This window comes from Papio anubis, chromosome 5, assembly GCF_008728515.1.
Source record: "Papio anubis isolate 15944 chromosome 5, Panubis1.0, whole genome shotgun sequence".
Classification (NCBI taxonomy): Eukaryota; Metazoa; Chordata; class Mammalia; order Primates; family Cercopithecidae; genus Papio; species Papio anubis.
Window position 1 is genome coordinate 143,516,294 of NC_044980.1, and position 27,974 is coordinate 143,544,267.

At 43.4% G+C, this 27,974-nt stretch overlaps 1 protein-coding gene across 4 annotated transcripts; it reads left to right on the forward strand.

Annotated features, from left to right (window-relative positions):
- Positions 1-335: 335 nt before the first annotated feature.
- SMIM3 (small integral membrane protein 3) lies at positions 336-27,796 on the forward strand. Of its 4 annotated transcripts, XM_031666547.1 has the most exons (4): positions 336-396; positions 7,158-7,208; positions 8,744-9,060; positions 26,468-27,796. In XM_031666547.1, exons 1-4 carry the CDS (start codon positions 351-353, stop codon positions 26,579-26,581), a joined length of 528 nt encoding a protein of 175 aa, XP_031522407.1. In that variant the 5' UTR covers positions 336-350; the 3' UTR covers positions 26,582-27,796. The 4 variants fall into 4 exon arrangements, with proteins under 4 accessions (XP_031522407.1, XP_031522406.1, XP_009207679.1 ...); XM_031666546.1 differs by lacking the exon at positions 336-396 and having other exon boundaries at positions 7,041-7,208; XM_009209415.4 differs by lacking the exons at positions 336-396; positions 7,158-7,208 and having other exon boundaries at positions 8,056-9,060.
- The last annotated feature ends 178 nt before the right edge of the window (positions 27,797-27,974 follow it).

A 27,974-nucleotide genomic window follows, 5' to 3' on the forward strand; every position in this document is an offset into this window, starting at 1 on the left:
CCCTGGTTAGGCCAGGGGACAGTTTGTTTCTCAGTTTGACCAAATTCAGCCACTGGGGGTTTATTTCCTCAGAAATTACCAAGACTATTTCTTCTCCCTGAGGTCAAGATAAAAACATCCAGGAAAGGACTAGACACTTTTATATTTAAGAAAAGGAAATGAAGCTAACTTGTTCAGTCTCTTATTTTGTTTCAACCCACAAAGCATAGTGATGACAACACAGGAAGGCATATTTCACAAGAGGCCAGAGAAACAGCCAGTCGGTCAGTTGCTAAACACATTAATCAGATCTTCAGTGTTCCAGCTCACGCTGAGGTAACGCTGGTGTGGGAGAGCCCAGCCTGTTTGGAATGGGACCAAAGGCTCTCCACAGTAGCTTCTCCCCTTGCTGTGAAGGTAAAATGCGTTAATATAAGTAAAGTGGGTAGAGGGCAGCACACTGTCAGTGCTGTCAGTGCTATCAGTGCTATGTAAGTATTGGTTATTAGGCCATGGAGTATGGCCCAATCCCCTCATTAACAAGTGAGAAAACAGGTTTGGAGAGAGGAATTCATTTGTCTAAAGTTACACGGGCTTTCCAGCTTTACTTCTGAGCAGCACTAAGTTGGCTTCTTAAAAAAATTGTTTTGAACAATTGGAATTTCCAGTGTTGCCCCTCTTACAATTTATTCCTGGGAAGTTCTTTTAGACTTTCAGCTGTCTCATCTGAGAGCCTTCCTGTCGTCACAGGGAAATTTAATGGGATATTTTGTTACTCTTGAGCACTGGTGGAAGTGAGCCTCCAAGTTGGCCATCAGCGGCTACTTCCCTCTGGTGTTTCTACCCTTGTCTACCAGGGTTGGTCTGTGTGACCAACAGCATATGACAGAAGTGATGGGATGACACTTCCGAGACTAGATTATAAAAGACTGTGTCTTCTGTGTTGGACCCTCTCTTGCTGGAGTTCTCTCTGTCTGACACACACACACACACACACACACACACACCCTTTCTCTTGTATCATTTGTTTGGGAGAAGCAAGCTTCCATTTTGTGAGCAACCCCATAGCATGGCCTGTGTGGCAGGAAACTGAAGCCTCTGGCCCACAGCTGGTGAGGACTGAGGCCTGCCAGCAACCAGCGAGTGAGCTCAGAGGTGGATTCTCCAGCTCCACTTGAGTATGGAGATGATTACAGACCCAGATGACAGCCTGACTGCAAACCTGTGAGAGACCCTGAGCTAGAACCACCCAGGTTAGCAACTCCTGGACTCTGACCCTCAGAAACTGTAAGATAATAAATGTTTATTTTAAGCTGCTAAGTGTAGGGATACTTTGTTCTTTCCTTACCACCACCATAACAGTTAACCTCTGCCACACTGTATACTTCTCTTTCCATCTCTGCCCGCTCCACTGTCCTAGTCATGGCCTCATGCCCTCCCCACATGTCCCCATAACCAACTGTCTTCTCTGAGGTCAAACCCAGAAATCATCAAACCAGCTGAATCAGTCACAGTACCAACAGGAAACAGATGGTGGGCTAAAATGGATAATCTGAAGGAAGTTTAATATAGAAATTAAACTTTTAATTTCTAAAAAGTTTAACATATAAAAGGTTAATATAGAAATTAAACTATTTGTGAAATTGTGGGTGGGGTGGAGAGCAATGAAAAGGAAGGAATACTGCAGTTCACAGGGTTAGTAAAGGTGGGTGCTGTTTATGGCCTGAGGCCTGAAGAGGCAAGGGTGGGAGCAGTTACTGTACTCTGGAGACAGACAGAGCTGTGTGAAGAGGGTCCGCTGACAGGAATTGGGCCACAGAGCCAGCCTTGCAGCCCCTGGGGTGGAGGTGGGGGTAGAATGCAAAACACCTCAGCTCCTGCTGGTGCTTCCCTCTTAGATGAGCCCACCAGAAAGCTAGACATCAAGGAAATCTATCTTAATTTCCCTCAGAAGCAGATTGTGGGATAAGGGTTTAAGTGCAAGTCATTTATTTGAGAGGTTCAGAGGTTCAGGGTACACCAGTAGGGAATTGAGGAAGTGAAATAAAGAAGAGAAGACAGCTGTTATCATTGTGTTATTATGCCAGCTATCATAGTGGGTGACTGGAGCCTAGTCCCACAGAGAAACTCTGGAAACAATGTAAACACACCTCTCAGAATTATTTCACCAACGGATGAGGGAGTTGGGGTATTTATACCCCTAAAGTCTTGGTTGAGGGCTGCTCCTGGAGAAAAGGGTTAATTCCTGGATACTTTTGGACTGACAGACCAACCTTCTGTGTTTCTGGGAAAAGCCCTCAGACACAAAGATACAGATACTAGCAACTGGAAGTCTGTGAAACGTTGAGGTAGAGAAGGCCTAAGAGATTTGTGCAGGGATTGGCAGTGTCTGCTACCAGGCCCACTGATGGGATACATTCAGATGAACCTCCCATTCACAAGGCAGGATGGAGAACTGTGCAGAGGGTGAATCTGGAAGCAAAAATGAAACTTAAGTGCATGCTTAAAGTTAATAAGTAAAACTTATTAATACTCTTAAATATAGATGCACTGTATAGGTTTCAAAACAATAATTTTTCCCTTTTATTCTCACAATTACTCTACCCTCTCTTGTAACCATGTAGCTAATTGTCTGATTCTGCTTGTGCATTATGCGGTGTGCATTGCAATTCTGATTGTGCCTGTGCATTTCACTGTGCCTTACCTAGGTCAGGAATTGGAATTACTCAATGAGCAGAAAAAGAGGCACAGAGAGGCCCTAACTCAATAAGATGCAAGATATTTAGAATCAGTTCTTTTACTTGCTGTTGGGTAATCTTAGAAAAGTTAACATATCCTCTTTGGGCTTCTGTTTTCTGATGTGTAAAATAGGGATTGATAACATTTTCACCCTAGAACTGTTTTAAGGACTAAGTAATATAATGCATATAAAATCTTTGCTATACAATAAGTGCTAAATAAGTGTTTCATTCAAGTAAATACTCTTTTTTGAAAAATATAGGCAAATGCGTATAAATATTTAAGACCAAAGTTTACTTCAAAAATTAGACTGACTGAACAGAGATATCTTCTGGTAATAGACATTCTATTATCTCTAGCTACATGACTGTGTAATAATTGAACACTTTGGAATTAAGCCATGAGAATTGATTCAAATAATTATAACCACACTAATGAGACCATATGACTATCACTCCACTTCAAAGCTATAAAACGGAACGCTTCCATTTCCTCTTCCTTCTCCCTGTCTGCTTAGCACTTTGTTTTATCTCAAATTCCACATGTTCGAGAAATTTCATCATTTCACCATCCTTTCTTGTCATTAATTCAATGAAGTCTTTCAGCCATAATACAAATTAAAATAAAAATTCCTGCCTCTTATTTTGAGGCTAGAAAGTTATTTCTTTTGAGTTAGCAAGCAAGTGGAGCTTCCCCCAAAGAGTAAGAAGGCATTTTGAAAGAACTTTGGAAATTTTTTCAGGAAGAAAGGGAAAGAGAGGGAGACTAGTAATATCAGGAGTCCTGGTGCTTATTGCCTGACTTTTGGGAAGACCCGAGCTGTTTATGGGCCTGTAAATGAGGATCTAATGTCGGAGCCAGCACAGATTCATCAGTGAAACAAAATAGATCACCCCCACACAGGTATGCTTTTAATTAAAAACTGTAGTAATCTTAAGATCCTTGAGCCTTAGTTTTAAAAAATTTTGGAGGTGCAAGTGACTTCAGAGAACATTTAACTCAACTATCTTCTTTTCACTTCTGGAACCTGAAGATAGAGAAAGGAGAAGGGACTTCCTCAGGATCACATAGCAAACTAGTGACACAGCCAGGACTAGAAGTCATGGTTTAGTACTGTTTAGTGCCAGTTTAGTACCTTTACCTTGTGCCAGTGACACACTCCATGCCCCCATCACCCAGTCTTCCACTCTCTCAATGAAAACCTTCTGCGATATCTCTCTGCTCCCATGCCTCTCGTGTTAGGGAACGCATGACATCCCAAGAAGGCCTATTCTGTCCATTTTCAGACAGCTCTTTAAAAAATTCTTTCTTTGAGTGAGCTGAGATTTGCTTCTCCTCAGCTGACACTCTCTGATTCTAGGTCGGCTCCCTCTGCCCCAGGCATACTTCAGAGGTTTGCTCTGATTCCGCACTGCCTATATGAGTCCTCCCATCTCTAGACTAAACATCCTATTGTCTTACAATTCTATTCTGTTTTTGGCTGCAGTGATCTATGATTGTGCCACTGCACTCAAGCCTGGGTAACAGAGCAAGACCTTGCCTCTTAAAACACAAATCAGTGAACTTTGAGCAAAGCAGATTATCCTCCATAATGTCGGTGGACCTCATCCAATCAATTGAAAGCCTTAAGAAAAAGATAGACCTTCCCTAGGAAGAGGGAATTCTGCCAGCAAACTGCTTTCTGACTCAGGAGGCAACATCAAGTCTTCCCTAGGTTTCTAACCTGCTGGGCTACCCTGCAGATTTTAGACTTGCTAGCCTTTACAATCATGTAAGCCACTTCCTTAAGAATCAATCTCTCTTTCTTGTTCTCTCCGTCTCTCTCTCTCTCTCTACACACACACACACACACACACACACACACACACACACACACTTGGTTCTGTTTCTCTGGAGAACTCTGTGAGTTAATACAATAGTTTTTCAACCATACAACTTTGCCTTCGGCACAATTTCAGAACTGGAAAGAGAAGTCTAGGTTGACCTCTTGTCATCCTATCATTCATTTATTCATTCATTCAACTAGTAGAGTGCTTATTCTGCACGTAGGTGCAGGTGATTGAAAGGAAAATATTGTAACCAGAAATTTGAACTTAGGGAGGACTTTGATAAAACCAGAACCCACTCAAAATTATTAGTGCAGAGTGGCAAAGAGTTTAGGCTCAGTAGTCAAGCTGTCCTGGGTTCATAGCCTGGCTCTAACAATTGTCAGTTGGTGGCCTTGGCAAGTCACTCAGTCTCCCTGAGCCTCAGTTTCTGCATCTGTAAAAGGGAGAATTTGGATTACATTGTTTTAAATTTTCCCTTTAGTTTTGGACATGCAGTGTTTCACTTTAGTGAAAATTCAGGAAGGAAAGAATTGTACGTAGTGTGAAGGCTCTACTCTAGGGCCTAGGGAAAAGTCTGATATATGATCATGCCATGCATATATACTATCTATTCAAATAGGTAATATTTACTAGGCACGTGCTCTTTCACATTCATGATTTCACTTCACCACTCCCGACTAATTTTTTGTATTTTTAAATAGAGTCAGTGTTTCACTATGTTGGCCCTGCTGGTCTTGAACTCCTGGCTTCAAATGATCTGCTGGCCTCAGCCTCCCAAAGTGCTGGGATTACAGGCGTGAGCCACGGTGCTGACCCCTTTTGCATTTCTTTAAGTGGTAAAATAAAACATGTACATTAATATATTCCAAAGGTTTATCAACTCTCAAACATATAAAAATAAGAGGCAAAGGTGTGCAAATGGTGTACAATACCATGCTTGGTGACCAATGTTTTTGTATTCTATCTTTCTTAGAACTTATCCAAGCAGCAAAGATTATTCACCAGTTTACTTGATTTAGTATCAATCTAAATTCTCAGTTAATTAAAGACCTTGGAAATTATGTTTAAGTTGATGTATTACAGAGTAACATAATCATTAATGATATAAACTATTTAGGAAATTCAGATTAGCTACAATCTCCACGATAAAACACTCTCCATCACTCTCTCATCATCTGGCTTTATGTTCTTCATGGTTTCACAAACTGGTATCATCTTGCTTATTTATTTGCCTACTTATTTTTTGTGAATATTTTCCCAGTAGATGTAAGCACAATAAATAAAGATAATTTGTCTTCCTTAGTGCCTAGAACATGTAGGAGATATTCAATAAATAACTTTGAATGAAGGAATACAGTAAGTCCTCACTCAGCCTCCTCAATAGGCTTGGACACTTTGATTTTAAGTGAAATTATATATAAGGAAATCAATTTTACCATAGACAAATGGACAGAAAGAAGAGTTAAGTTCCTACAGCATATTTCTGATAACAAAAATACCACCAAACTTCTAAATGAAGACTAAAACACTTTCAATATTGAACACTGAAATAATTGTGAGTCATACATATGTTTAGTAAAGATTAGTAAAAACAAGGAAGAGAATTATTTACCCGCTTAATCCAGTTTAGAGTTCGGGTGGCCAGAGCCTATCCCGGCAGTTCAGGGCTCAAGGCAGTAACCAGTCCTGGACAGGGTGCCATCCCATCGCAGAGCACACTCACACACACCCACAGTCATTCACGCTGGGGCTACACACCAGTTTTCCTAACATGCACATCTGCGGGACGTGGGAGGAAACCGACCGGGGTACCTGGGGAAAATCCACGAAGACATGAGGAGGACATGCAAACTCCACACAATTAGCAGGGAAACAATTTTTTTTCCTCATCAACGTTATAACAGAAGGATGTTATTCAGGGGTCTGCTGTACATGAATAAAATCTTTACTCATCATAATTGTACCAGATGTGAGGAATAGGTCTCATTTTATTATTTTGTGGAGCTTGGGTGGGCTACTGGGTGTCAGACTCAAAATTTTGGTTTTCTGATTTCTAATACAATAGATCATATTATTCCCCACAACAAAATAAATACATCTGTACAAGTCAAAAATGAAAAGAAAAAGTCTTGTGTAGATATAATTCCTAGAGAGGGTATTTGCTATGGATTGCATCCTAATGGGGGCCTCAAAAGGCAGTGTTTTTTTTTTTTTTTTTCCTGGAGACAGAATCTCACTCTGTTGCCCAGGCTGGAGTGCAGTGGGGCAATTCGGCTCACTGCCGCCTCTGCTTCCAGGGTTCAAGCGATTCTCCTGCCTCAGCCTCTCCAGTAGCTGGGATTACAGGGGCCCACCACCACACCTGGCTAATTATTGTATTTTTATTAGATACAGGGTTTCACCATGTTGGCCAGGCTGGTCTCGAACTGCTGACCTCAGGTGATCCACCCGCCTCAGCCTCCCAAAGTACTGAGATTACAGGCATGAGCCACCACCCCGGCCAAGGCCATGTTTTGATGGCAGCCAATGTCATTAGACTACAACTTCTAATGTACAAGTTCCCCCCCAGTATCAGGGGCTCTCTAACAGAGTATTACTTATTTCTTTCAGGTCCTGATGGTTTTCTCTTTGGAGTGGTTGTAACAGAGGGCCAAAGAAGTTGTGAGTTGTTTTCTGGCTTTTGCTGTAACAAAAGCTTGTTGAAATTGGCTATTTCACTTCCTCATACATCCAGCACAGCATCCATTATTCTTCCCTTCAGTGCTCTCTTAGCAAAATCAGTCCAGCTGAGGCAGCAGACTTAACATGGTATGCTCCTGTGGGGATTCAAACTTTATTTCTGGCTTGCTTTTAGGGTCCCAGGGCAAGTCGATATTAAAGAGATACTAATAAACTGCTAAATGGAAAGTGAGACTAGGCCTCAGCTGGCTCCAGTCCTGAGCTTCTGCCTTGTCCCAGACGGTAGCCAATGTTCACAGCAGGGTACATGGAGTTACCAGTTGTCCACCCAAGGGAACTCTCATCCCCTTCACTAACCAGGGAAAATGTTGTATTAAGATTGTCCTCCTGTTGCAGTGAGCTGAGATCGTGCCACTGCACTCTAGCCTGGGTGACAGAGCGAGACTCCTCTGCGGGCAGAAAGAAAAAAAAAGATTGTCCTCCTTCAACTCTTTTTTTACTATTAAATGAGAGTTTTGTATTATAACTATTCAGAATTGGGTTTTCCTTGTTTTTAGGTTCCCACACTATCTCTTTTGAATAAAACATGTTGTTGGGACAGCCCTTAGGGTTTTTGTCAAATCATTTCTCCTGTGAATCCCCTTCATCCTCACTGTCCTTCACTTAAGAAACTAGCATCTGATAATGATGATTTAGAGGTCATTTCTGCTGACCTCATCCCTGAATCAGAGGGAACAGCAAGGAGTAAGTTCTAAGTTTGGGGCCCACACCATATCAAATTTAGGCCTGGGGAAGGCAGTATGGCTCTTTCCAAACCCTCCAAAACACTACTGGGCTCCAAGACTGCTCAAAGTCTCACTGATAGTCAAGGCTTGTGCTCCCTTTTTCAGAAGAGTAAGATTAAAGAAAACTACTGTGAATTAAAAAGTGTGGGTACCAAGATGGGACGGGAGTCCCCTCTCACTCTGCGGATGACATGGAGGGGGCAGAAGATTGCAGAATTGGCATTGTCCTGCATGGAAGCTGGGCCACCCACAGTGGCGTGGGAAGCCTCTCAGATGCTGGATTCTAATGGGCTCTTGATCACCTTGGATTGGGCTATTTCATTGTTATCACAAAATAAACAGGACGCTCAAAGTAATGTTATGGCAGAGAACCAACCAGCTTCACACTGGTCCTCTAAACCAATTCTCACAACAGGGCTGGGAGACAGGTGTTACCTTTCCACTTTACAGAGAATGAAACAGAGAGGCAAAGCCTTCGAAGGACCCTACACTTCGGACACTGCAAAGCAGGATCTGAGTCCCGGCTCCTCCGTCCAACTAGACTTTCTTTCCTATGTCTAGACTATAGCTGGAAAGGTCCTGGAGGACACATTTTAGGCCAACCCTCTCCGTTTACAATCCAGAGAGCGGAGACCCCCGAGAAGCCAAGTGACTTGTCCGAGGCTACGCGGGGAGTGTGTGGCAAGGTAGGAGGGGAGATCGAGACGCCCTGGTCTCTCCTTTCTCTCGCAGGTTCCTTTTTCCCGGTGCACAGCCCGCAGGGGACGCTGGAGGAGGAGCTGAGCCGGAGTTGCCGTGGCCCCGGGCCGGGGCGTTCCGGGGGCGGTCCCCAGCGGCCGCGCATTCCAGAGCCAGTCGCGCGTCCCGGACGCTCTTGCGCGCTCCCGCCTCCCGGGGCAGCCGGGGCACGTTCCGGGCGCTGCCTGGGGCTGAGGTTCCTGGCCTGGGGGTCGCTTCCATCCGCCAGATCCCATGCAGTCCTGGGGACCCTGAGAAGCACCGAGCCATCCCTGCCCCAGGAACTTTCCGCAGACTCGCCGCCATCTGGAGTGAGTGGAGCCACCGGGGGGTTGTTTGTGGGGACTCTGGCAGAGCGGAGCTCTTCGGACTTGCGACCTACCTCTAGTGCGGCCCCTTTCCCAGGGCTCCCAACGTTCTTCTTAAGTCCGTTCTCTCCTCCCCCATTCTCCCTTTTCATCACTTTTGTATTTCTTGCCCTTACCCCCTCCTCCTTTTTCTCCCGCTGTCAGCCCCTAAGTTCGAGCCCACTCGTGCACAGAATTTTGGGCCTGGGGGAGGCGGAGCTTGGGTGGGCGAGCCCCAGCCCCACTCGGAGACTGGCTTCTCTCTGGGTCCCCTGCCCTTGCCTTCTCGGGAAGCCTCCTCCTCGGGCGGACTGCCACCTCCTGGCTCTCCAGGCCCAGCGTCAGGATTCAGCGCCCGGGCCTGCGCACCTGCTTGGGCGCTGTGCTGGGTTTCGGTCTTTGCACTTATCTGTCCCCCTTTTCTCGAGGCCCCGTGTGGAAGGCGCCAGGAGTTTGGAGTCGGGAGTGGCGAGTTCCAGCCCTGGTTCTATCACTAGCTGCTTCACCATCCTTGTTTTTCCATCAGTGAAACGAGGAAAACATTTTTTGCGTGCAGAAAGCAAGCGAGAAAGGACGTGAGCAAAGTCTCTTGGAGAGAAGCCTTTCTTCAGGCTTCCTCCTGCTGATTATCTCTCCCTTTCCTGAGGACGTAGTTGTTCCAGCTGCCGGTTCTTTTGCTCCCTACTCTCCCCCATGCCAGTTTCTTGAGGGTAGGGACTGCCTGTCCATCGTCATCTTTGAGGCATCCTCAGCTCTTGGCATAGGGCCTGGCTAACAGTAAGTGCTCCATACATAGGTACTGAGTGAAAGGATGAAAGGGATACCCCCCCCCCCAATTGAAACAAACCTCAGGGGCTGTTATTCTGATTGAGGGCTAGGCTGGGCTCTTACTCATGCAGCTGCACTTGTTTCTTCTGGACCAGCTGGAATCCTGCTGCACCTGGGGGCTGAGGAATCTCTAGTTCGTCTGTAGTGAATACTAAGGTCCTCAAAGCTCCAGGGTGTGGTGGTGAAGGCTGCACAATCACACAAGTATCAGAGATTCCTTGAACATCTGCTATGATGCGTGCTGCTACTGCAGTGGGCACATAGTTTGGAAGAATTGGGGATGCCTGAATGAGGTGGAGGTGGGAGTGGAAAGAACGGTTCTCTGCAGGTTAGGAGACCCTCTCAGTTACCCTAATGGAGGCATTTCCCCTCTCTGGCCCTTGCCTTCCCCATCTGTAAAATGAAGACGCGGGAGTGGAACAGATGTTTGTTTGTCTGTGGTTGAGCGTAACATGCTCTTTGGTTTATGCAGGCCGCACAGCAGCCATCTAGACACACGCAAGGCAGCACAGCTGAGCTTTAGGACATCATGTGCTTCTGCAGTGACAACCGAAAAAAACAAAAAGTGTTTTCCTGCTCCAACCGGGCCCTCCTGTTCCCAGCCGTCCTGGGACTGTGAATCATGCTATGGGGGTTACAAGTCATGCTTCATGAGGTCTCCCACAACTGACCTCTCCAAACCTCAGAACTGTGGCTCCATGACACAAAAGATCTGGGGAGTCCCAGAGAACAGCCAGAGAACCACTGAGCTGCAGTGAGGTGTTAGAGATGCCAAACAAATGAGAGACTCTGGGGACCTGTGGTCAGGTCAGATCCCAGGCCCTTGGGGGTGACAGACCAAGGGAATAACGGCCGGTCACAGCCTCAGATGCTTTCCCAGCCATATGCCAATCCTTTAAACATTGTGCCTCCGTTTCTTCTCTATGGATTGAAACATGCAAACAGAGGAAATACCTCCAAGGAAAGAGGATATCTTGGTTGAGCGTGACAGTGGTATAAAAAATGGGCACGGGTACTCACAAACACAGTTTATTGGAGTATAGGAGTAAATGTTAGCATTGCCACACCCTGCCTTGTCCTCCCCAACCCTGACTGGCCCAGTAAGCGGAATGATGTTATAATGATCATACTTGCCATTTACTGAGTACTTACTATAAGCTAGGCATGACTCTAAGCATTTTACTTGTATTAACTCATTTAGGCTTTACTACAATCTTATTAGGGAGGGACTGTCATCACCTCCATTTTGTGGATGAGGAGACTGAGGTCCAGAGAGAGTGACTCACCCATGATCACACAGAAAGTAAGTGGCAGAGCTGTAATTTGAATGCAGGCACCCTGGCTCCAGGGCCTATCCTCTGAACTTCATTGGAATTGGGGGGAACCAGTTTCAGATCTTGCCTCTGTCACTTACTTTCAGGGTGACCTGGGAGAAGTGAAGTGAGAATTTGATAGTCACTGTTCTAGTGGATCCCTGGAGACCTAGTACCCTTCCAACTTACTAGGGAAGCAGAAGGTGAGCCTCAAGAGATAATGGAGACATCTAGCAGTAAAGGCTTCGAGTTAGGTAGTTAGGAAGGGGAACTGCTCAGAAGTATAATTGCCTAGCATATTAAACAACAGCAAGCCAGATTCCACGTCTAAACCGTATACTTTAAATTGCTTCGTTGTGTATACAAAGAGCTTCCTGATTTTATTGATTTGCACTCTGATTGGCTGATTGGATGTTTCTTGCTAGTGACCCACTATATAGGATCATATTCAAGATTCTGGGGACCAGGACATAGATGTCTTTGGTGGTGGTGGTGGGCATTATTCTGCCTTCTATACACATGAGGCCCACTTTGGGAGAGAGACCTGTTGAGGCTCACACATTGAGGCAAGGCACTACCACCACCCGGTGCTCTTGCAGCTCTGTCCCGGAGCACCCTACCAGCCCCTCTCATGGACAGTCTCCTTTGTTAGCCTGACACACAGCAGGCACTTAGTCACTGGCAAATAGCAATGATGGATGGTAGTGCCTTAAACAGGATGCTGGGGATTTGGCCTGGGCTTTCTCCTCTGCTAGCTCTCTGTTGGTTTCTAAGACTCTGTCATTGGCTGGGTCAGATGGTACGTGCGGTCTTACACAGCTCTGGCTGTGTTCCGATCTCTTGGAAATATCCTGGTGTTTTTCCATTTTTGCAGCCACAGAGGAGCAGATGGAAACTCAGGCAGGTCCGTAGCCTGTTAGGAAGTTTGGAGAGACAGGAGCCAGTTGGGGTGAAATGAGAACACAGTGCTCCTTAGGGACTTTGGGACAGTGGAGAAAAGCCTGTTATTCGATTCATTTCACAGTTTTGGTAGTTGTATGTCCTGTCCATTCCTTCGTCTGGCCCCTTTATTTGGACCAAAGGTCCCTGGTGAAATGACTGTGCTGGGTTGGTAAATGTTTGAGGCTGTTACACAATGGGAGGAGAAATAATACTGCTAAGAGTAAATGTGAAGCTGGTATGGCCTTCTCATAATGGACTTGGCATGGGAAACCTGTCCCCGCTTTTATCAGCCTCCCTGTCCTCTTCTGAGAACAGAAAGATTCACATCTTGGGCAACAACGCTGCTCCCCTCACCCCTGACCCCCTCCCCACCTCAGTGCCCAGCTCCTGAGCACATGGTGTCAGAACTCGAATTTGAACTTCTCAGTCCAAGCAAATCAACAAGTGGGAACCCTAGAGGACTTCATTCTGAAAGGCCAGTTCTCTTCTGCCTGGTATGTACAGGGTGGGCTGGGAAAGAAAGAGGCCCCCATAATCCTACCTGAATGTACAAAGAGCCCAGAAAATGATAAAATCAGAGGATGTCATGTTATTTTGGAGATAGGATTCTGACTTTTAGGATCGTTGGGACTTTTGCAGGGATGAGGATTCTTTCTGGACCTCTTCAGTCAATTAGGTTCCACGAGTGAGCTCACATCTGAAATAGTCTTCCCATACTCATTTCTTCATTGATTTTATATTTTTTGGCACTTATGATATGCCAGGCCCTGTGATAGGTGCTGAGGACACAGCAATACACAAGAGCTGAGGCCTCTGCTATCCTTGTGCTTGCATTTGAGGGACCAAATGAACAAATCTTTAGCCTGATAGGGAAAAAGCCAATAAAAACAAACAAGCAACAAACAAGCTAATTTTAGATTGTGAAAAGCGTCTGCAGAAAATAAAACAAGATAAGAGTGGTAGTTTAACGGAGTGGGTCTGGAAAAACTTTACTAAAACGTAACATTTAGATTGAGGTCATGGACATTGAGGCAGTGGACAGGGGAGGAAAAGAGCATTCTGAGAAGAAGCAGCAAGCACAAAGGTCTTCAAGTGGGACCGGCCGCCAGGACACAGTTGTTAGGGTTCCCCAGGCTACAAAGTGACTAGTGTGGCTCCATCTAGGAACCTGAATTGCCATCTCTGGCTTAAATGTTCCATTCTTTCCTGACAACCTCAGTAGCATCTTCTGAGGGTGGAGCCTTTTTGGAAGGGGTCCTATAAGGTGGACAACGCTGGCAAACCCTCTAGTCCTGTGCCCTGGGAACCATCAGCCTTTTCAAATTCTGCAAAATACTTGAAGAGTTATGCATCTTTGGACGCCCCAGCATCAGTAACTCGGAGCTGGTTATAGCTGTCTGCTCTCTGGCCACCGTGGCTGGTGGACACAAAACAGCAGCAGCATGGTCTGCACAGAGCGCTGGCAGTGCTGGGCTAAGGCCACACCTGCAGGAAGCCGCCTGCCTCTATCTGCCTTGTCTCCCACTTTGAGATAATTAAGCTTGCCTGCCAGCAGGAAGTCACTCCTTTTATTGCCTTCTTCCTCAGTGAACTCTCTGGCAGTAAAACCTGTTGGATAACCATTGGCAAGCTCTCAAAAGTTGACTGTTAGCTGCAGCTCAAATGTGGAGGGTGTAAGTTTCCGGTGGGAGGTTCAAGCTGGGGACAACTTAAAATTTTTTTACTTAAAAAAACTTTTTCACTGTGGTTTCCTACATTGGTCCCAGATCAGTCACGAAGCAGTCACGACACCCTAACTAATGGCAGAGACTCTGAACTCTTTTTTTTTTTTTTTTTTTTTTTGAGACAGAGTCTCACTCTGTCACCAGGCTGGAGTGCAGTGGTGCGATCTTGGCTAACTGCAACCTTCGGGTTCAAGCAATTCTCCTGCCTCAGCTTCCCGAGTAGCTGGGACTACAGGCATGCCCCACCACACCCAGCTAATTTTTGTACTTTTAGTAGAGACAGGGTTTCACCATGGTGGCCAGGATGGTCTCGATCTCTTGACCTTGTGATTTAGGAACAATGCTGGGTTCACTAGCTCAGCTTAACTTTGTGAAGCCCTTACTGTGTACCAGGTGTTGTCCTAAGTGCTTTATGTGCATTAGCTCATTTAACCTCCAGAGCGTCCCTATGAAGTGGTTACAATTATTAGTTATTATTTCCGTTTTACAAATGAGGAAACTAAAGCTCAAAGAGGTTAAACCTCTTGCCAAAGCCACCAGGACTCCATATGCTTACAACACATCATGTATCTCATCAACTCTGGGCTTTGTTGATAACATCTATTCTGCTCATCCTGCCTTTCCCCACAAGCTTTTTGTTTTATCAGTATCTGAGAGAGATGTCTTGAAATCTCCCACTATAATTGTAGACTCGTCTATTTCTCCTTATAATTCTGAGATTAGGTACATAAAAATAGAAAATCACTTTACCTTTCTGGTATCTCTAGTAATACTTTTTGCCTAAAAGTCTACTTGGCCTTATACTAGTATGGGGCTACCAGTGTAGGTGATTCATGCTTACACAGTGTTTCATTTGTATCCTTTGACTTTCAATCTTTCTAAGCCCCATGTGTCTCTTCTAAAAAATATATATGTATGTGTATATTTTATTTTTATTTGTATATACCCTAATGGTCCTTCTTAGTTTGGGCTTAAATCTACCATCTTTCTCTATGCTTTCTATTTGTCCCCTCTATTGTAAGTATTTGTTGTTGTTTTTCGCCTCTGCTGTTTTCCCCTGGAAATTATGCACTCTTTGATATTTTTAGTGGCTACCATAGAGATTACAATATGCATCCTTGATTTAACAAAGTCTAATATGATTTGGTTCTTCTGCCCTTTCTTAGGCAATACAAGAAAATCAAAATACTTAAATTTTATTTCTTCCACAATTTGTTTGTTATTGTTCTTGAATACTTTAATTCTGTATTTTTTTTTTTCTGAAAATGTCTTTTTTTTTTTTTTTTTTTGAGGTGGAGTCTCGCGTTGTCGCCCAGGCTGGAGTGCAGTGGCGCGATCTTGGCTCACTGCAACCTCTGCCTCCCGGGTTCAAGCGATTCTCCTGCCTCAGCCTCCCGAGTAGCTGAGATTACAGGCGTGTGCCACGACATCTGGCTAATTTTTGTATTTTTAGTAGAGACGGGTTTCACCATGTTGGCCAGACTGGTCTTGAACTTTTGACCTCAAATGATCCGCCTGCCTTGGCCTCTCAAAGTGCTGGGATTACAGGCGTGAGTCACCGCACCCAGCCTGAAAATGTCTTATTGCACCATTATTCTTGGCAGTTATTTCTGTTCACCTCTTTGAAGAGATCATTCTGCTGTTTTTAAATTACATTGTTTCTGTGGAGAAGTTGGTTGTCAATCTGTTTCTCATTTAAAGATATTCTGTCTTATTTCCCTTTTATCTTTGGGTCTCAGCATATTTACTATTTTTTTTTTTTTTTTTTTAATGGAGTCTCACTCTGTTGCTCAGGCTGGAGTGCAGTGGTGCCATCTTGGCACACTATAACCCCCACCTCCTGGGTTGAAATGATTCTCCTGCCTCAGCTTCCCAAGTAGCTGGGACTACAGACGTGTGCCACAATGTACTAATTTTTGTATTTTTAGTAGAGACAGGGTTTCACCGTGTTGACCAGGCTGGTCTCAAACTCCTGACCTCAAATGGTCCGCCCACCTCAGCCTCCCAAAGTGCTGGGATTACAGGCATGAGTCACCGTACCTGGCCAGATTTACTGTATCTGGATTTACTGTATCATGGATTCCAATTTATGTATTCTGCTAGGAGTTCATGGGACTTCTTTAGTATGCAAATTGGTGTCTTTCATCAGTTTTGGAAAATTCTGTTATTATTTATTCCAATATTGTTCTACTTCATTCTCTCTTTTCTCCTTCTGATACTCCAATATATTTATGTTGTACCCTGTCACTGTTTCCTCTATCTCTCTTACCTATTTTTTTCCGTATTTTCCATCCTTTCATTTCTCCCTACTTCATTCTAAGTATTTTCCCCTGATCTTTCCCCTGATTCCAGTTTACTAATTCTCTCTTTAACTATGGCTAATCTACTGAATTTTAAGCCCATCTACTGAGTTTTTAATTTCTATTATATTTTTTCAGTTCTAGAATTTCTATTTGGTTCTCTTTGTTGTTGTTGTTTTTTGAGACAGGGTCTCACTCTGTCACCCAGACTGGAGTGCAGTGGCCCAGTCATGGTTCACTGCAGCCTTAGCCTCCTGGGCTCAAGTGATCCTCCCACCTCAGCCTCCTGAGTAGCTGGGACTACAGGTGCACACCATGCCCGGCTAATTTTTAAAACTTTTTTGTGGAGATGGGATTTTGCCATGTTGCTTAGGCTAATCTTGAATTCCTGAGCTCAAGTGATCCACCTGCCTTTCCCTCCCAAAGTGCTGGGATCACAGGTGTGAGCCACTACTTGTAACCTCTATTCGATTCTTTAAAAAAATATCTGTTTATTCTTTCTTATAATTTCAAATTCTCTATCAAAATTCTCAAACTTGGAGTTTTTTCCTCCTTGAACATAGTAAGCAAAGTTATTTGAACTCTGTGTCTGTCTGATGACTCCAATACCTGGAGCCCCAGTAGACTTTTTTTCCTGTTGTCTGTTGTTTCTGACTATTTTGTTTGTATCATCCTGTCTTTTCATTCTTTTTGAGACGGAGTCTCACTTTACCGCCTGTGGTTGGAGGCAGTGGCACCATCTCACCACGTGCCCGCTTCTCCTGGGTTCACGCATTCTCCTGCCTCAGCCCGAAGCTGGGACTACAGGGCGCCCACCACCACGCCTCTCGCTACTTTTTATTTTCAGTAGAGACGGGTTTCACCGTGGTTAGCCAGGATGGTCCGGATCTCCCGACCTCGGTGGATCCACCTGGCCTCGCTCCCCAGTGTTGATTATGGCGAGTTTCACCGCTCTTTTCATTCTTGATTAATTTTGGTTATGTTGGACCTTATATTTGTAAACAAAACATAATTTGAGACCTATCATGATGTTATTGCCTCCAGAGAGGATGTATATTTGCCTCTGCCAAGCTCCTGGAGATTCCTTAATTTAATTTCAGGAGCTATGATAATGCAAAGCTGAGTTGTAGTCTCTGGGAGGGCTGGTGTACTTCCAGTTCGTCTTTAGCGCTAAGGGTGCTTTTTAAGGTCCAAGCTCAAAGTGCAGAAGTTTTACTCTCCCTCTCTTGGCAGTCTTGGACTCCAGCTTTTGTCCTCTTAGTCTCCTGAGTCTGTCAGAACTGCTTAGTCTCCATTCTCCAGTAGGGGAAAATGACAGGCTCTCCTCCCTAGATTTTTGCCTTCTCCCAGAAAAGTGGGACCACAAAAACCTGCATGAAGCTTAGAGTCCTGCTTTTTCTCAAGCAATGAAGAATGGAAATTCTTCATTATTTCGTTGGCTCTTAGTGCCTTCAAGCAGGTTTTTTTGGTCCCACTTTTCTAGCTGTCTTCAGTAAAAGAACTGGTCCAAATTGTCTAGTTTACCATTACCAGAATCAGAAGTCCTGATCTTTGTAGATTGCATATCTCTTCTTAATTCTGTAAATATGGAATGGCCTTCAGCTAGAAACAGTGTTTGACCTGGACTTAGAAGAAAGCTGTGGGTCTGGTATACTCCGTGCTTATACACTGGGTCTGTGTGGACTCTTTGAAGGTAGCTGTAGCGTAGTGGTAAGTGCCGAATCAGGATTCCTGAGTTTGAATCCTGTTCGCTTAGCTTTATGATCAATGTCTGGCTAACCTCTCTCAGTTTTAGTTTTCATAGCTGTAAAATCCCCACATAGGATTTTTTTGAAGTTTTAATATGTTAATGAATGGGATTTTTAAAGCAAATACAAGTAATCCAAATTTGGGAAATAAAACAATTTTTGTTTTTACAAATTTAAACAAATACAATTTGTTAAACAAATGCTGGCTCGTATGATCCTGTGTTTGAGGAAATAAGGGAAGTGGTATTGCACTTCTCTGTGCTTCTTGAAGCACAGAGTCATAAGGAGTAAGTAATAGTAAGTCCTGAGAGAGTACCTTGCAAATACCAAGTGCTTGACATATGAATAAATGAATGAATATCCTGGACTGAGTTACTTGTCATGATAGCACTGAACCAAAACCAAAAACAATATTGTCCTGTCAGAGAGGAAAAAGTTGCTTGCTAGTGAGTCTGGCAAGTAGATAACACGGGCTTGTTGCCTTGAATCCAGTTACCCTAAAACTATAAACTTGTGGGAAATTTTAATTTATGAAATTTATATAATTTTTATATAACTAGAAAACTTGCCAAATGGTGGGATTGGCTGGAACAAGGATTCTTTCTTTTGTAAAAGAACTTTTCGTTACTTAAGAAAAGTGGTCCCAGAAGTAAAACTTGGTGTTTTCTAATCAGGCAGCAGGGCTTCCCCTTGCCTGCCTAAATTGGATCAAGTGGAATATTTGATAGAGGGGATGAATTTTCTACCTTTGGAAAAGTAAAATTTGACCAGGTGCGGTCGCTCATCCTTTGGGAGACTGAGGTGGGTGGATCACTTGAGGCCAGGAGTTTGAGACCAGACTGGCCAACATGGCAAAACCTCATCTCTACAAAAAATACAAAAATTAGCCAGGCGTGGTGGTGCACGCCTGTAGTCCCAGCTACTCAAGAGGGTGAGGCACGGGTTTGCTTGAACCCAGGAGACAGAGGATGCACTGAGCTGAGATTGCGCCACTGCACTCCAGCCTGGGCAACTGAGCAAGACTCTGTCTCAAAAAAAAAAAAAAAAAAAAGTAAAAAGTTTTTTTCCTCTTTTGTAGAAACTACATTCCCCCGCACCCCCCACATTCAGTTTTGTTAGTGGATACAAAATAGTCATTTTGGGATTATTGACTTTTCCATTAAATTGGCTAAGTTACTTAACTACTATGGACTGAGGAGGAGCAATGGTGTGTCCAGTTCACAGCGCTGGTGGTATAGGGCCTGTGACCTGATAGGATGGCATGTTTGGTACTAGTGGCTTTTCTGCTGGTGAGCTCAGGGTTGTTTCAGTGCAGTTTCTTAAACAAACTTATACTGAACATATGTCAAAGTTTATTATTTGTTCAGGAGGCAAATAGCAGATAAAGTGTGCTGGTTCAAAATAACGAGGGTTTAGGCCTGACTGATGTTTTACTTCCTATGGTCATAAAAGCATCATATTCTTATCAGTGATAGGCATACATTTGTGACATAAATGGTTTGGGCCATATCCCACATGAACCATTAATCAGAAATATCAAGCAATATATCTGTGAGGCAAATGATAAATTAATCTATGACTATTATGTTAGACATACCAATAAACAAGGTTTTACGCATTCATGCCAGAGAGGTCAAATAGAAGTCACCTAGGAGAAGCTTAGAGTCCTGCTTTTTCTCAAGCAAATATTTCTAGTGTGCAATTAAAGATGCTGAACATATGGTTTCCTTAGCTTTTACTTGGTAGACAAGATTTTTCTTTCATAGTAGGGAGAGGTGGAAGCGACTGGAACCCGTGTTACATGGGGAAGAAGAGCGCAGTGAAGGACATGTTTGAGTATGGAGAAGAGTGAAACGGAGATAGAGCTCCCTGTCCCCTCTGACACCTGACTACATCTATGGCCAGCCTTAGAATCCTGGAACAGTAGCTCTGGAAGGGCCCTTGGAGAACACTGCAACTTGTGGCTTTCAAACTGTGTTCTGAGGAGCCCAGGGAGTCGAGGGGACACTGAACAGTGCTGCTGCCCTGCCGATATAAACCCACTGCACTGAGCAGGCATGCCAAAAGACAGCTAGGAAACGTTTCTTCCAATTTTTTTCAGTTAGAAGAAAAAAATGACTTTAATTTCATAACATGTAAAGTTTGTGTGTTCTGGTGTAGTACTGTTTTTAGTTTGAGTTGCGTATGTGAAGGGAGTGGGCACCCTCATCTCTAGTGCTTAGGGTCTCTGAGGATATGTATTCAGCCCTGCTGGGTAGGTAGGACTGCATGCTTCCCCCGCCAGCCCCCCCACTTTCCAGGCTCTACTAGAGCAGCCTTATGTTAGCTGTTGGGTATTGGGGTTAGAAAGACCATTTCTTTTTTTTTTTTTTTGAGACGGAGTCTTGCTCTCTCTCCCAGGCTGGAGTGCAGCAGTGCAATCTTGGCTCACTGCAAGCTGCGCCTCCTGGGTTCACGCCATTCTCCTGCCTCAGCCTCCGAGTAGCTGGGACTACAGGCGCCCGCCACCACACCCGGCTAATTTTTTGTATTTTTAGTAGAGACGGGGTTTCACCATGTTAGACAGGATGGTCTCCATCTCCTGACCTCGTGATCCACCCGCCTCGGCCTCCCAAAGTGCTGGGATTACAGGCGTGAGCCACCGCGCCCGGCCAGAAAGACAATTTCATTTGCAAAAGAGTAATATTGGTACAGTCTAGGATACAGGTTACAGAATAATTTCATTTATTCATCTACTTGTTCTGTTTTGTTTTAGTTAGGGGCAGCGACATGATCAGATCTATGTATTTGAATGATTATTCCTTTAAGGAGTAAGATGGCAGGAGAGGGAAGACCCCCTGGACCTCAGTTTCACCATCTGTGAAATGGCACTGGTTCTGCCTTTAATGTTCCAGGATTCTTGATTGTGGATGAGCCCTGAAGCCTGAGTTCCTGTATCTGACAGGCTTTGCTTATGAAAATCAGCCAGGGTGATTATGTATTCCTGGCATTTGAAGTCACGAAGACTGTTTGATGTGAATGGGTTTACAGGAAAGGGCTGTTGTGGGGTTCCTTTAGTCTAAGGCAGCTAGCTGTTGATGTAGTCAGGAGACCGCAAAGAATGATTTATCCCACCCCCGGTCCTCTGACAGTTTCAACCTCCTGTGACTCATGCTTCTGTGTCTTAGACCTTGGAGAAAGTTACTCCATTTCCTAGGCTGAGACAGGGCTAGCCTGTGCTTCTGTCTCCTCTGCAAGCCTTGGCAGATAATCCTATGGCCCTGGGGAGCTTTGTCAGAGGCTTCTCCTTCATCTGGGAACTTGCCCAGATCTGCCCAGCCTGGCTGCAGAGCACCTGGAAATCAATTCCCAAATCTTAATTCCAGAAAAGGCCTTAGAGGTCTTAAAGATTTGTTGAGTCCAGAGGTTCCCAAATTTGACTGCATGTTGGAATCACCTGTACAATGGGAAAAAAGGGGTCCTCCTCATCCCCTTTGAGTCTAATTCAGTATATATGGATTAAGACCCAGAAATCAGTGTTCTTTTATACTGTCTTAAGGTCACTTACCATGGTATATGGCATTTGGTGACTACTGATCTAGTCTCATCTCTTAATTTTATTTGATTTTAAAATTGTATATATGTGTTTTTACTTTTTAAGACAGAGAATTATTAAGACAAAAACAAAAAAAGCCTCTTTGTCCCCTTAACCCAGTTGGCATAAAAAATTAGAAGTAATAAATGCTCATGTTGAGAAAATTCAAATGGCATAAAATCATGTTTTATGAATGAAGAATGAAAAGCAAAACCTCTTATTCCTAGTCCAGCTCCCGAAAAGGTAACCACTATTAACACTTTCTTGAGAGTACACTCAGAAAGTAATTTTCCTATATATATCCTCACCTATTTACCTACTTAAGTCTATAAAATCTGAACCAAAGGAATCATCCTATATACACTGTTCTACACTTTATTTTTATTTTTTCCACTTAAAACTTTTGGAGCTCACTACAGATCAGATTCCTCTTAAATCTACCACCAGAGGCTTTGCTTTCTGCTTCTATGGGTCTGATATTTTTAGCTTCCATATATAAGTGAGAACTTGAGGTATTTGTCTTTCTGTGCCTGGCTTATATCCTGTAGCATAATGTCCTCATGTTCATCTATGTTGTTGCAAATGGCACTAATTTCCTTCTTTTCTAAGGCTAAATAGTATTCCATTGAGTATATGCCACATTATCTCTATCCATTCATGGTTGATAGACACTTAGGTTTATTCCATAACTTGGCAATTGTGAATAAAGCTGAAATAAACATGGGAGCGCAGAAATCCCTTTGACATACTGATTTCAAATCCTTTGATTATATGCCCAGAAGTGAGATTACTGAGATCATATAGTGACTCGATTTTAAGTTATTTGAGGAACCTCCATTCTGTTTTTCAAAGTAGCTGTATTAATTAAGTAAATTAATATTTGTAATGCATTTGGAACAATGATTGATGTGGAGTAAGCACTATATACTTGTTAAATGAATGAATGAATGGGTGAGTGAATAAATACATGAAAATTGCTGCACGGCATCCCATTATATAGATATACCCTTCTTTATTTTACTGTTAGTGGATGCTTGCTGTGTCTATTGCCTTAACAAATAATGCAGAAAGTAAAGTCCTTGTATGTATTTCTTGGGTACTCTCCTTGGGGTATGGTGATCAATACCTTACTTAGGGTAGCAACAGTGGACATGGAGTCAAAGGCATTAGAAAGGAAAAGTTAGTGGTTAGATAAGAATAGGAAGTAGGATTGCAATTAGGAATTTTGCATGGAACCTAGAATCACAGAATTATCGATCTTACATTTGAAAGGAACTGCAGGAGATAATTCCAGCCTTGCGCCCTCTGGGCAGGGAATGTATTACATCAATGGTTCCCAAGCTGTGCACTGAAGTGTCCTGGGAGCCCCAGTGAACTCACTAGAAGGAGGGAAGCGCTGCAGGATTTTTAAGATTTTTGACAAAAATAGTGATATTTGACATCTCTCAGACCCTTTGCGAATGACTAGCTTAAGATAGTTCACAGTTTAACACTAATCTTACTGCATTCCTTTTGTTAATGTTATCATTTATGAAGTTGATTAAAAAAAATTTTTTTTGAGATGGTGTCTTGCTCTGTCACCCAGGCTGGAGTACAGTGGTGTGATCATGGCTCACTGTAGCCTAGACCTACGGGGCTCAAGCAATCCTTCCACCTCAGCCTCCCAAGTAGCTGGGACCACAGGTACAAGCCACCATGCCAATCTAATTTTTAAAAAAATGTAGAGATGGTAAAAAATGTAGAGATGGTGTCTCACTATGTTGCTTAGGCTGGTCTTGAACTCCTAGGCTCAAGCAATCCTCCCACCTTGGATTCCCAAAGTGTTGGGGTTATAGGTGTGAGCCAATGCACCCAGCCTGAAGTTGATTTTTTGGTGGTTGCGTGGTATGGCAAGTACTGGGCAAAAATTAATATGGAATAATAAGTGAGGATAGCATTGTCCAATATTATTCCAAAGTTTGAAAAGTTACACAGTATCCAGCAGGTGCATATATTCCATTAGTAACTAGTTAAGAATGAAATAAAAACTTTTTTTTTCTATTTGTGTGTATTTTTTTTTTTCAAACAGCTACTAAGTTGTTAGGCCATAAATACGTATTGAATTGTTTGATTGTGTCGTCTGTGATGTCTTTCAGCAGCGTTTTGTAGTTTTTCTTGTACAAAACACTGCTAAAAAGAAATCATAGATGATACAAACAAATGGAAACACATCCCATGCTCATGGATGGGTAGAATAAATATTGTGAAAATAACCCATACTGCCAAAAGCAATCTACAAATTCAAAGCAATCCCCATCAGAATACCACCATCATTCTTCACAGAATTAGAAAAAACAATTCCAAAATTCATATGGAACCAAAAAAGAGCCTGCATAGCCAAAGCAAGACTAAGCAAAAAGAACAAATCTGGAGGCATCACACTACCTGATTTCAAACTACACTATAAGGCCATAGTCACCAAAATAGCATGGTGCTGGTATAAAAATAGGCACATAGACTAATGGAACAGAATAGAGAACCGGGAAGTAAACCCAAATACTTACAGCAAACTGCTCTTCAACAAAGCAAACAAAAACATACAATAGAGAAATGACACCCTTTTCAGCAAATGGTGCTGGGATAATTGGCTAGCCACATGCAGGAGAATGAAACTGGATCCTCATCTCTCACCTCATACAAAAATCAACTCAAGATGGATTAAGGGCTTAAATCTGTGACCTGAAACTATAAAAATTCTAGAAGATAACTTTGGAAAAACCCTTCTAGACATTGGCTTAGGCAAGGATTTCATGACCAAGAACCCACAAGCAAATACAATAAAAAACAAAGATAAATAGCTGGAACCTAATTAAACTAAAGAGCTTTTACACAGCAAAAGGAACAGTCAGCAGAGTAAACAGACACACAGAGTGGAGAAATCTTCACAATCTATACCTCTAACAAAGGACTAATATCCAGAATCTACAACGAACTCAAACAAATCAGTAAGAAAAAACCAAACAATCCCATCAAAAAGTGGGCTAAGGACATGAACAGACAATTATCAAAAGATGTACAAATGTTCAAAAACATATGAAAAAATGCTCAACATCACTAATGATCAGGGAAATGCAAATCAAAACCACAGTGTGATACCACCTTAATTCTGCAAGAATGGCCATAATAATAATAAAAAAATCAGAAAACAGTAGATGTTGGTGTGGATGTAGTGAACAGGGAACACTTTTACACTGCTGGTGGGAGTGTAAACTAGTACAGCCACTGTAGAAAACAGTGTGGAGATTTCTTAAAGAACTAAAAGTAGGACTACTTTTTGATCCAGCAGTCCCACTACTGGGTATCTACACAGAGAAAAAGAAGTCATTATTCGAAAAAGATACTTGCACACGCATGTTTATAGCAGCACAATTCACAATTGCAAAATCATGGAACAAACCCAAATGCCCATCAATCAATAAGTGGATAAAGAAACTGTGATATATACGTAGGATGGAATACTACGCAGCCATAAAAAGGAATGAATTAACAGCATTTGCAGTGACCTGGATGAGGTTAGAGTCTATTATTCTAAGTGATGTAACTCAGGAATGGAAAGCCAAACATCATATGTTCTCACTGATATGTGTGAGCTAAGCTGTGAGGACGCAAAGGCATAAGAATGATAATATGGACTTTGTGACTTGGCGGGAAGAGTGAGAGGAGGGTGAGAGATAAAAGACTACAAATATGGTACAGTGTATACATGGGAGATGGGTGCACCAACATCTCACAAATCATCACCAAAGAACTTCTGTAACCAAATACCACCTGTACCCCAATAACTTATGGAAAAATACAAATTTAAAGGAATAAATAAATAAATTGTTTGAGCCTAACTACTTAATAAATGGAACTGCTCGGTATTTATTTTGACCTAGGGTGCAATTAAAAAATGACTAAGACACTAAGGATTCCGTGAATTGAAAACGACTGGGAACAGCTGATTTACATCCTTATCCATCTGAACTCTTTTAGCTGCGAATGAAAGACACCAAATGGACAACGCTTAAGCAAAAACAGGGAATTATTGGCTTGTATATCTGGGATGTCTAGAGTTGCAGATGGCATCAATCTTGGCTGGATTTAGGTGCTCATATGAGGTCACTGAGGCTCCATCTGTCTTTCCAGCTTTAGGACAGGCTCACCACTTTTGGGAGAGAGAGCCTCAGGCCAATTTTCTCCAGACTCACATCCTTTCAATTTAGCAATCCCAGGAGAAAGGATCATCTTTCCCAAGAGCTTGTGCATAAAAGCTCTGTGGGGAAGACTTTGGTTGACCTAGCCTTGGTCACTTTCCTAACTCTGATTTGTGGTTATGGAGATTTATAACGGTCAACTCTGGGTCACATATCCATCCCTGTGCTCAGGTCAGTGTCCCAACTAAATCACACAGAATAGGTAGGTTCTCCCCAGAAAGGGGAGAATGGGAGAAGGGGTATAGGACCAAAAACAGTGCATCTCTCATTTTACAGATGAGAGAACAGACTGGTAGTATGGTAACTTAATAGTTAAGCAGGAAGGCTTTGGAGTCCCACCCATCTGGGTTCACGTTCTTGGTCAAATTAATGACATCTTGTCTTTTAAGACTTTAGAGTCCTCATCTGTAAAATGGGTGTAACGGAAGGTAAAGGCCAAGAAACAGAAAACAACAATTATAGTCCCTGCCTTATAGGATCAGTGGTTCAAGTAAGGACTGAATGTGTTAATAGACATAAAGTGTCTAGCACAGGTCTGGCAATAGGAAGCCCTCAGTAAATGAAGCCATTGTAATTACTAATCAGGAAACTTTAAAGTTTATATATCCAGTAAGTGACCCAGGCTTCTGACTCCTGAGGATTTCCTTCTAAGCAGGGAGGCAGGGAGAGAGTACACAACAGTGATCTTCCTTTCTTGTCTGTTGCAGGGTGAAGCAACATGGATGCAGTCAGCCAAGTCCCTATGGAAGTCGTGCTTCCCAAGCACATCCTGGATATCTGGGTTATTGTCCTCATCATCCTGGCCACCATTGTCATCATGACCTCGTTGTTGCTGTGCCCAGCCACTGCAGTCATCATCTATCGCATGCGGACTCATCCAATCCTCAGTGGGGCTGTTTGAGAGCCTCCCAAGAGGGCCGGGTGAGGGATGATGACAGGCATCCTGTCCCCAGCCTCTTCCTGTCTTCAGAAAAGCAGCAGGAGGGACTTTGGGACGTGGACCTGAGTTCTGGTTTTGATTCTGCCATGAGCCAGCTGTGTGAATTTGTTCAAGGGACCTAACTCTCTGAGTTCCAGGTTCCTTATCTTTCAAATGGGGATGGTGATCCCTGCCCTTCCTACCTCATAGGGGTGTGAGAACCACCTGCCTTAGTGGATGTGAAAGCTGTCTGTGAGCAGTAAAGCTGCCACAGATATAAAGGTGTTATGCTGAGTGCTGAGAAGCTTTGAAGAACCAGAGAACCTGATTGCTGATGATGGCGTTAAAGGTGGTGAGGGAGATATTGGGGGCAGAGCAGACTTTGCCAGTGCCCCTCAGGTCAAACCAAGCCAAGAGCACCCTGTCCCCATTCCAAGGGGCCAGCAGCACTATGGCTCAAAGTTATTTTCTTTAAGGTGCCATTCCTTCATGTTCCTTCATGTTTTCTCAGTTTGGAAGGTGATGGGTAGAGCTCTCCAGAACCTCCTCTATTCCAGAATCTCTGCCCTTGTGTAATCTGAAGGAAGGCTGTGCCATCTTTGGGCACTGCCAAGGGAGTTGGGGTGATGGGCTTCTTTCTGCACTGGAGTCTCACACCTGTTAGTGTTGACACTCAAGCAGTGTTGGAAAATGCAGAGTGACTGAGTTCCCTGCCCAGCTTTCGGGATCTCTGGCCCCCATCCCCTTGTGTGTGTGTGTGTGTGTGTCCCTCTGCCCAGCTCCTGCTGTAATTAGCTCCACGTGTGCCCCCTTCACTCCCTCGCGCCAGCCCTGCAGCCAGCCTACAGCAATTATATTTTAAGAGGTGTTCCCAGGCTTTTGGGACCTACTGAAACAATGATGGTTATTTTAGATGTGATGATTTATATCTATGTAGAGCTGTTTCTGGACCACTCAAGCTCTTCAATACCAAAATCAGGAGCATCTTGGGATTTATTAAATTATGTAAGAAGATAGTACAGATATCGGGATATTATTGTGTGAAAATGCTGCTTTTACTTTGATGTGATCTCATTGGTGTACACAACCGATTTCCAATAAAGTGCTAGGATGTGCATGTCTGAGGTCTTTCTTTAAAGAGCAATTGTTAAACTCAGAACTCAAGTAAAAGCCTTACACTGAAGGTATGGGCCTTTGAGACAGTTTGAATATAGTAACAGAAAAGGGAAGAGGAGAATCAAATTTACTTCCAGGGCTCCAGCTTCAGCACGTGGGTGCAGTTGTGCAGGTTACAC

What these genes read in the sequence shown, in the direction of transcription:
- SMIM3 (XM_031666546.1), top strand. Translation starts at nt 7,064, where the DNA reads ATGGCAGCCAATGTCATTAGACTACAACTTCTAATGTACAAGTTCCCC. An exon ending in AACAGAGGGCCAAAGAAGTT is followed by an intron (nt 7,209 to 8,743) that starts GTGAGTTGTTTT and finishes TTTCTCTCGCAG; the next exon opens with GTTCCTTTTTCCCGGTGCAC. An exon ending in CAGACTCGCCGCCATCTGGA is followed by an intron (nt 9,061 to 26,467) that starts GTGAGTGGAGCC and finishes TGTCTGTTGCAG; the next exon opens with GGTGAAGCAACATGGATGCA.